Below are 9888 nucleotides of genomic sequence, written 5' to 3'. Positions count from 1 at the left end.
CCTGTGCGTCTGAGCGCTAAAGTCGAGGAAGCACATGCGTTTTGACATGGTCCCATCGAAGCCGAGCAATAAATGACCAACGACCTGCATATATATATTACAGTCCACAACCACAGCGTACACAGGGAATCATTGTCCAGCACCCACTTTTTTGCCACAACGTTTTTTGCGCCAACGATCGGTCAAGCCACAGAGATCTAGCGACAACACAACCACACTCAGCTTTCTTGCCACGACACCAGCTTAATTTGCCAGGACACCAGCGAGCGTACAACACTACAACCACCAAACACCAATCACTTCTAATTCAAGGTACGTGGTTATAATTTCAATTGCACTTGATAGAAAATTGCCAAAAAAAAAAAAAACGTTTTAAATTCAATGCGCGTGTGCAAACTAGAATCTCGCGAGTGTTTAAACTGAAAATATACAATTGGAGCATTTAATTTTAAAGCCACACTATTAATAATTGAGGTTAGTCTGTCCGTCCGCAAGTGACAACAGCGACCACAATTAGGTGTTCTTTGCAACATAAACATACACACAGTGTCACACAGTACTCGTTGGTTTGCTGCACATTTTTTAAAGTCTCGGTTCAAATTACGTCCGCGCACGGCAACCAAAAATAAGTGCACCTTGCAACCACTCGTATATACACACTCACGTCAGTGATCCGCATCACTTAATATTGTTAATGAAGTATTTAGATTTTGTTTAAATTGACAGTCCATAATCATAACCTTCATTTTTCTGATCGTTTTTTCACTGCGCCTCTTAGTTGGCTTACATTCTTTTGCATATTTGCGAACACTGTCACTGTTTCGAGGATACATAACCTCTAAATTTTGTTATTTGCATTGGACCAATTGTAGATTTTCACTAAATCACTACGCATAAGCGATTCAACTCATACATTGCACATTTTTTACCATATATATTTGCTACGTACGTTGCACTCATCGAAGTGGTCACTCTGTTTATTAAAATTTGCTGCGTACGTTGCACACATCACGATTTTACCACGTATATTATTTACACCTTATTGCGTACCTTGCATAGCTTATCAAAGCGCGTAGATATTAGTCAGCCCAGTTGGGTGGCGAGTCGTTAGTAAACAATAATTCTAGAAGAAAAAGGTTTACATTTTAATAAAGTGTCGAATATATTTCGCAATACAAACTATTTTGCATCTTTTTAATTCGTTGGATTTCGGGTATACATTTAAGTGGCAAGTTCCGGTGGATAAAAAATTGGCAACTTCTCTTGCGCATACAACCTCTAATCTTCGATAAGATTAAGTGTGTAAAATCCTATAGATTCTATCTGGGCATTACAGTTAATACTTCGGTCAGGGTAAACACGTTAAACAATGGATTCGTATATTCTTTTGGCAGAAGCTGTAACAGAGTTTGAATCTGATTACAACGGCATACCCGCCGCAGAACAAAACAAACATGGTCTTGCTATTCAACAAGACGAGTTAAAAGCTTTGTGGGAAAAAACAAAGTTAGCTTACGATAAGCTTATCAATGAGGGATTGTCTAAGGATGATGCTAAGGCCATAAAAAAGAAGAATAAGATTTCCTTTCAAAGCTATGTTAGGTGCATGTCTGCTATTGGTTCTCAGGTTGAAATTCTAACCAAAGCGAACAAAGATGTAGAGGATCGGTCCGTCCGAGAACACAATATCCACCTGCCACCGTGCGATACAGATGTGTTCAAGGGCGACTATCTCTCATGGCCAACTTTCCGAGATATGTTCACGGCCATCTACATCCTGAACAAGCGCCTCACCCCAGTTGAGAAACTAGTTCACCTCAACAATAAAACACAAGGGGAGGCAAAAGACATAGTGCGAAAGTGCCCACTTACCCATGAAGGCTTTTCGACAGCCTGGAAAAACCTGTGTGAGCGATACGAAAACAAACGTATCTTAGTTAACACACAATTAAAAGTTTTATTTAGCTTAAATACAGTGGAATCTGAGTGTGGTAGCTCAATTAAAAACCTACAGCGCGAGATTAATAATTGTTTATCGTCCCTAAAAAGTCATCAAATTGACATCTCTAATTGGGACGCAATTATTATATATTTGTGTTCAACGAAGCTTCCAGAAAGTACACTGGCCCTATGGGAACAGACCATAGACCAGAAAACTGACATTCCAAAGTGGGAGGATATGGACAGGTTCCTATCCAATAGATTCCAAACTTTGGAAACTCTAGCGGGGCTAAAGGGTACAACAACGGTGAAAGCTCCAAAGCACCAACCCGCACGGCACCACCAGGAAGCTAACACTAAAAGGCTAGGAGCCTTTCAGGCAAGCGTGAGCAAGTTCACCTGCCAAATGTGCCAAACTAATGAGCACAAGTTACGCAACTGTCCACAATTCCTCAACAAAACACCTGCTGATAGAATCGATTTTTTTGAAAAGCAAAAAATGGTGCCTGAACTGTCTTAGTACTGGACATACCGTGTCAAGATGCACAAACCCATTTAATTGTATAAAGTGCCACTCGCGACACAACACGCTCCTTCATATTGAGACAGCTCAAACAAAGGCAACGACACTTGGGACCTCTTTGGATTCTGCGACTAATTCTGCATCAACATCCAATCAGGCCCAAGCCAAACGCAATTCAACAAAGTCAAACAAGCATACAAGCAAAAACGTGAAGTCTTGCTATGCGAATACAAACACAGGTGTGTTATTAGGGACAGCACGCGTCAACATTTATCTCAATGGTACGAACTATTCCGCTAGAGCACTTATTGATTCTGGTTCAGAGTGTTCTTTCATTACTGAAAGACTAAAACGCAGAATTCACTTGCCGTCAAAGCGTATGCATGCCCAAGTTTCGGGCATCACTAATACAACTACGGCGCAGGTTAAAGAAGCGTGCAACATCGAATTGCGGTCTCCTGTTGACCCGTTGTTCCGCTTAAATACCTCTGTGCTCGTGCTAGCACAACTGACTGGAAATCTTCCTACTTGCCACATTAGTGCAGTGACTAAGCAAGCATTTCCAGATCTAATTCTAGCGGATAAACGATTTTTCGTCAATGAACCCGTAGACCTTGTTCTGGGTGGCGACATATATCCACAAATTATTCTGAGCGGGCTTAAGAAAAACATATTAAACACACTTCTGGCCCAAGAAACAGTATTTGGCTGGATAATAACAGGGCGAACTGATACCTCGAATCCAGGAACGAATATCGTCTCATACTACAGCGAAGTTAGTCTGGACAAGCAATTGAGTGCCTTTTGGGAGCTTGAGGAGATTCCAAAGAACAAGAGCCTTAATGAAGACGACAAGTACTGCGAGGAGCTGTATCAGAAGACAACCATACGAAATAATAAAGGAAAATACATCGTGTCACTACCATTTAGGAAAGATTTTCCAGGAAATGTTTCCCTAGGCCCATCCCTTAAAAGAGCATGTTCTCAATTTTACCGGAATGAGACACGGCTGGCCAAGGATCCCGTCCTGCAAAAGGAATACAATAGGGTTCTAGCGGAATATGAAACGCTTGGGCATATGTCGAAAATAACAAATCCCATACCCGCAGACTCGTCTGATAATTATTTTCTACCGCACCACGCTGTTATAAAGGCAGAAAGTACTTCAACGAAAGTACGCGTGGTGTTCAATGCCTCAAGCCCAACGGCGAATGGCAACAGCCTAAATGACGTACTTTTCCCAGGACCAGTACTTCAGGCAGATCTTCCGATACTAATACTCCGTTGGAGACTATACAAATATGTGTTCAACAGTGACATCGAGAAGATGTATAGGCAAATTCTGGTACATAACAACCATACTAAGTATCAGAGGATTATTTTTCGCACTAACCCGAATGACCCGATCAGTCTGTACGAATTAAAGACTGTCACGTTCGGCATCAATTGTGCTCCTTATCTGGCTATAAGGACACTTTTACAATTAGCTGACGATGTGCAAAGCTCCCATCCAATAGCCTCTAACATACTACGAAAATGCATGTATGTCGACGATGTATTGTCTGGTGGACACACTATCGATTCAGCAATAAAAGCCAGAGATGAGATATCGGAAGTGTTGCAATCAGCCGGTTTTCCACTTCGAAAGTGGACAGCCAATAGCGAGCAAATACTTAATGGCATACCAAAAACAGATCTACTTAGCGAAGATTTTTTGGCATTTGAAGATACCAGCGCAGTCAAGGCTCTTGGAATAAGATGGAATGCCCATACGGATCTTTTCTATTTTATAGCAAGGCCATTGGAGAAAAGCGATGCTGTTACGAAAAGAGCGATACTATCTGCCATTGCTAAACTCTTCGATCCGCTGGGGTGGCTTGCGCCTATCATAATCGTAGCCAAAATCCTTATGCAAAATATTTGGCTGGAAGGCACAGATTGGGATGAGACTGTGTCTTCGACCACTCTAGACCGATGGCAGAACTTTACCCAACATTATAACGAAATTGATAAGGTTCGTATACCGCGATGGGTATACTTTTCTCCAACGGATGAAATACAAGTACATGGATTCTGTGACGCATCGGAGAAAGCATATGCCGCCTCTGTGTATATGCGTGTCAAAAGAGATAGCAAAGTTTTTATTAACCTGCTTTTGGCAAAAACCAGAGTTGCTCCTGTTAAAACCATATCGCTACCCCGACTGGAACTTTGCGGAGCGGTACTATTGGCGGAAATAGTTGATTCAATAATCAACAATCTCAACTTAGGGCATATCAACATACATCTGTGGACCGATTCCACAATTGTTCTCGCTTGGATTCGTAAGCCTCCGTGTTCATGGTCAACTTTCGTTGCCCATAGAATCACAAAAATTGTAGAGAAAGTCGGAAACAAGAATTGGCTGCATGTGGATTCGGCATCAAATCCAGCAGACTTAGCGAGCAGAGGACTTCCAGCATATGAATTGGTCAACAATTCGTTGTGGTGGCAGGGACCTTCTTGGTTACAAGAAGATAACCCAAAATGGCCCACCCAGGAAACAGACTACAGCACAGTAGTTGAGGAAAAAAGAACGCACGTTTATACAACCAAAGTAAATTATACCGATATTCTTGACCGTTTTTCAGATTTTCCGAGAGCTTTGAGAGTATTATCATATGTTATGAGATTCTCTCAAAGAACGCATCGAAATACAAAAGCTTCATTTCAAGAAAAGTCACGCTTAATTTCATCCCATGAAATTAAAGCAACGACACAACGCTTGATAAAAATATATCAACAGAACTATTACAGTGAAGAATACAGGAAACTTAAAGCAGGAAACTCCATCGACTCCAAGAGTGAACTCCTACCGCTTAATCCGTTCATAGATAAAGATGGCATTATTAGGGCTGGTGGGCGTCTTGGAGCGTCTCAAGACTTAGCGTATAACGAGCGGCATCCAATAATTATTCCTTATAACTGCAGGTTGTCCCGTCTGATAGTGTCCTTTATTCACCAAGTCTCTTTGCATGGGGAAAATCAACTCATGCTTCGCCTTATCCGAACTCAGTATTGGATCCCCAGAGTTAAAAATCTGATCAAATCCACAATCCATAACTGCAAAGTCTGTACGATATACAAAAAACGTACGCGAACCCAGCTTATGGGAATTCTCCCTCAGGAGAGAACCACATTTTCGCGCGCGTTTACGAATACAGGTGTAGATTTTTCAGGACCCTTTGACATCAAAAGTTATAGCGGCCGAGGTTGTCGAATGTCCAAAGGATACGTTTGCCTTTTTGTCTGTTTTACGACAAAAGCGATCCATTTGGAAGCAACTAGTGACCTCAGCACTCCATCATTTTTAGCTGCATTCGCCAGGTTTTTAGCCAGAAGAGGATGCCCGAAGAACATATATTCCGACAATGGTACAAACTTCGTCGGAGCTTCACGATCTTTACGATCTGAATTTAAGGCATTTTTAGCAGATTCGCGTGAAAAAGCAGTTTCGAAATACAATTATCAAATGCTCACATGGCATTTCATACCCGCCGCTGCTCCTCATATGGGCGGCTTATGGGAGGCGGGGGTAAAAAGCTTTAAAAGCCACTTTAAAAAGATTGCATCCGTTCATAAGTATACGTTCGAAGAGTTCAGTACTCTTTTATGTCGGATTGAGGCGTGCCTCAACTCACGACCATTGAGCCCCGCTTCGAATGAACCTACCGACCTGGAGCCTCTCACTCCAGGTCACTTTCTTACTGGTGGACACCTGCTAGCCCCACCTGAAATCGACGTTCACGAGAATCCTGCCTCGATAGTAAATCGGTGGCAGAAGCTAAAGGCCCTTCACCAAACTTTTTGTAAACGATGGAAAACCGAATATTTATCCGAACTGCAAAAGCGGATTAAGTGGAAATATCCACAGCAAAATATAAAATTAGGAGATCTCGTTGTCATCAAGGAAGACAACCTCCCGTCAAATGAGTGGAGATTAGGTCGAATTATCAGCCTACATCCTGGTCCCGACGATCGAGTACGCGTAGTTGACATCATCACGGAAAAAGGGCAGATTACGAGACCGCTGGCCAAACTGGTCCTGCTTCCATCCCAAAATCAAGAAACCGAGGAGCCAGCAAGCACTTCGTAAATAAACCCTCTCCGTTGATCCCCAATCCCGCGTGAATTCCACTTCCTCATCGCACAAAAATTCCACTTCTATGCATTCGGAAGGATTCAACGCCTATAATCAAGTTTAACCCAGAGCAATATTAAAGGTAGTCGTGTTTTTATTTAGATTTTTGGTGATGGTTCTTAGCCCGGCCTCTCCGGGTAGATCTGGGTATAAAGAACCGACCATCGTTAGATCTTGTAAGCATAGAATCGGGTAAAAATAAGACAGACCCAGCGTGATGAATCGGGTAAAAATAAGACAGACCAAGCTTGATGAACAATTGTTTCAGAAATACGAAATTGGTAACGAGGTGCGAATTATCAATTAAAATCCTCCAAAAAATATAATAATAAGCGAAATAAGTTGAAAGTCGTTACAATTGTTCATTATGCTTGCTCGTTTTTCAACACAACTAGGTCTGTTGGGAAGCGAATACATTTTACTTGACAGGTTTCGATAATCGTCAGTCAACCCATTAGACCAAATGAGTTCGCCTCAATTGTCAAAACCTACCAGCAAAGACTATAGTTCAAAAAAAAAAAAAAAATATCTATACATACATATGCATATATTTTAAAGGGATATGTCTAACTCACCCATTTTTCCGGCATTAGTTCCGTTATGTGCGCCAGTTCCGCTCGTAGGTATTAGTCCTTTGTGTATTAGTAAACTTGCAGTTTCCACCTCCACCAATATGAGAATTATTGTTGTTATAATCATTAGTGCAGTGGCAGCTGCATAATTTTGGTTGTCTTCTTTATCGGCATCACCTGCGGTTATTCCTGGTTCATAATCCGATGACTTACCATTGTGCGATATGGGTGTACAATGGTTACGATCTTGAGCGATTTGGCCATTGAGTTGGAAGCGATAATTGTAATGACGGGTTAGACGCACCGAGCTATACTTTTGCATATGACGCTGAAAGCGATATGGCAATTGGTTTATATTTTCGGGGATAGATATTGTTCAATTTTGAGTGAGTCACATCTTATAAACAACATTAATTAGAATAATGTACAGCGCACCCCCAACTTAAAACAGTAAAGTGCCCATGCCACCCATCTCCGATTGCTCCTTAACGAAGATTTCGAAGTACTGATAGATGATGGTTACAGCCAGCAGAATACCTGTACCTGAATCAACGGCACCCAAAAAGTCAGCCATAACAGATAACGCGCCAATGCAGCCACCACCAACATCAAGCCCAAGTATCCAACAAATGTGACAACGAATACAATCTTGGCAATTTTGCAATTCGTGCTTTAAATGCAGCCTGCACAGCTTTTAAAAACGGAGTGGTACCATATTCTTGCTGAGCCAATGCACAAGATGGCGATACTGACGGGTATTCCTCTGGAATAGTTACAGTAATTGGTGGTCCGCATGGTAAACGTTTGTCATCGAGACAACAAATCACTTTTATAGATTTTGGATTATTTTGAGCTGTGCTGTCAAGCATAAGTTTAAACTTTTGATCTAATCGTGCTACTTCGCCTTGAAGTAGATGAGGAACTTCGCATTCGTATTGAGACGATTTCTCACACGTACGACATATTTCGCAGTATTTTAATACAAGGGAAACGTTATGGACCACTAGACTTTGCAGCGGCAATTGCTATGTGCATTGGTTTAGCTTGGTTTACGCTCGCTGACTCGCAATTATCACCGAATTCTAATGTTACTGGAGTGGCATATATTTAAATGTTTATAGTAAAAAAAAACAAAGATGACTATGCGAGACTTTGAACACAAGTTGAAGTACGCACATAACGCCTTCCGTATTTGGGAAAGATCGACCAGTCGCAAATTCTTGGTGGAGGTTTGAATATGTCGTACGGTTTTCTCATATACATACATACGTACATAAATACTTGGCAAGTGTGTCAAGTTTAAGTATGTTTTAACTACTGATTATCCAATAATAATAATATTTTTTATTATAACGACTCATTTAGGTATCATTCACGATGATGGCATACTCTACGGTGTGGTTAAAGTTACTGGAACAATACAATTAATACATTAAATAAGTAATATGAGACGCATACTTTTAAACAATGTTACGCAGATTCTTATTGCCCTGGGCCTGACAAAGATTTCTCCATGAACTTTTTCTTGGCAAAACAAATCCACCACTTATTTGGCTTGCCGTCGTCAGTGCTGAAAACTTTTTCACAAACCCGATTTCCTATTTCATGGCGCATTTGTAAAAAATACTGACGCATCAAATCAGCCTCTTGTGCATTCTGTGGTCGAGCATAAACTGCGTTTAATGGAAACCCAGAATCACCTGGTATATCAAACTTTGAAATGGCCAAGCTGTACATTTATTGAGCACCTTGGTTTTTGTTGTTGCAACGTTGCAAGCGCTTCAAACATTCAGTTATATAGAGTGTAATATAAATAAGCACACGATCTACTTCCGACTTTATCTCATAAGTTCGAAAGAAAACATTTGCCTTAAAGTAATACAGTGACTCATCAATGATATCAGATTCTACGTTGACACTAGGAGCAGGCCCACGAGCTTGAGTGCGTAGGGGCAAAAGTGCCATGTTTCCAACCACTTGAGGAAATTCCTTAATCTGAGAATGGTACGCCGGCATGATTTTTGATATTGCAGCAAATAACTTAATTTGTATTTAAAAATTAATAATAAAAAACTTTGCCTTGTCCTATTGACGTCGTCGAAGCCAAACCAAATTTCGATACCAAATTTAGTGTAGATATATGTAATAAGCAATTAGATTTGGAATCAATAGCTCGTTAGACATATTCTTTGTATCTGTGTAACTTAAACAATAGCTACACCTTCAACCCTCCTTCTCCAACAAATAATTTTCCTGTTAATTTAAAATGACCCCTTCACTGCTGTTAATTATAAAAATATACATACCTAGTTGCCGGATAGTGGTAATGGCCAGAATAAAATTAAAACATAGTGCCACCCAGATTTAGATTACCTTTGAAGAATAAAAGTTGTCATTGTAGCTCATTTTTGTTATAAAATCTACTATAAACATACGGCCCAATGCATCCAGGCAATGTTGTTGGTGGACCACAAGGTCAACAGGGTGGTGCAATGCCCCAAAATGCTGGCCAGCAAAGTGGTATCAGCCAAATGATAGGTATTTCCCAGAATATGCAACAGAAGGTAAATATGCCAATAGGTCAGGGTGGCCAGATGTGTCAGGTTAATCGTGGTGTTCCGGGTCAGTTAGCAGCAGTTCTTACGGCAAAGTCCTTCACCAAGTACTGTGCC

The 9888-nt window shown here is 40.9% G+C and overlaps 1 protein-coding gene and 1 pseudogene across 1 annotated transcript; both read right to left on the bottom strand.

The window, feature by feature from the left end:
• Nucleotides 1–5387: 5387 nt before the first annotated feature.
• Nucleotides 5388–9587, bottom strand: LOC118755129. The gene is made up of 3 exons (XM_036489976.1): nt 9523–9587; nt 7220–7544; nt 5388–5575 (listed from the first exon to the last, which is right to left on the bottom strand). The coding sequence occupies exons 2-3, from the start codon at nt 7536–7538 to the stop codon at nt 5388–5390; spliced, it is 507 nt and encodes a 168-aa protein (XP_036345869.1). The 5' UTR covers nt 7539–7544; nt 9523–9587.
• LOC118755130 lies at nt 8540–9292 on the bottom strand (annotated as a pseudogene).
• Nucleotides 9588–9888: the final 301 nt, after the last annotated feature.

The sequence above is a fragment of the Rhagoletis pomonella genome, unplaced genomic scaffold (genome assembly GCF_013731165.1).
Source record: "Rhagoletis pomonella isolate Grant_MI unplaced genomic scaffold, Rhpom_1.0 Rhpom_scaffold_05402, whole genome shotgun sequence".
Taxonomy (NCBI): domain Eukaryota; kingdom Metazoa; phylum Arthropoda; class Insecta; order Diptera; family Tephritidae; genus Rhagoletis; species Rhagoletis pomonella.
This window is presented reverse-complemented; position numbering and strand designations above follow the sequence as displayed.

What these genes read in the sequence shown, in the direction of transcription:
- LOC118755129 (XM_036489976.1), bottom strand. Translation starts at nt 7,538, where the DNA reads ATGCAAAAGTATAGCTCGGTGCGTCTAACCCGTCATTACAATTATCGC. An exon ending in AACTAATGCCGGAAAAATGG is followed by an intron (nt 5,576 to 7,219) that starts GTGAGTTAGACA and finishes TATATCGTACAG; the next exon opens with ACTTTGCAGTTATGGATTGT.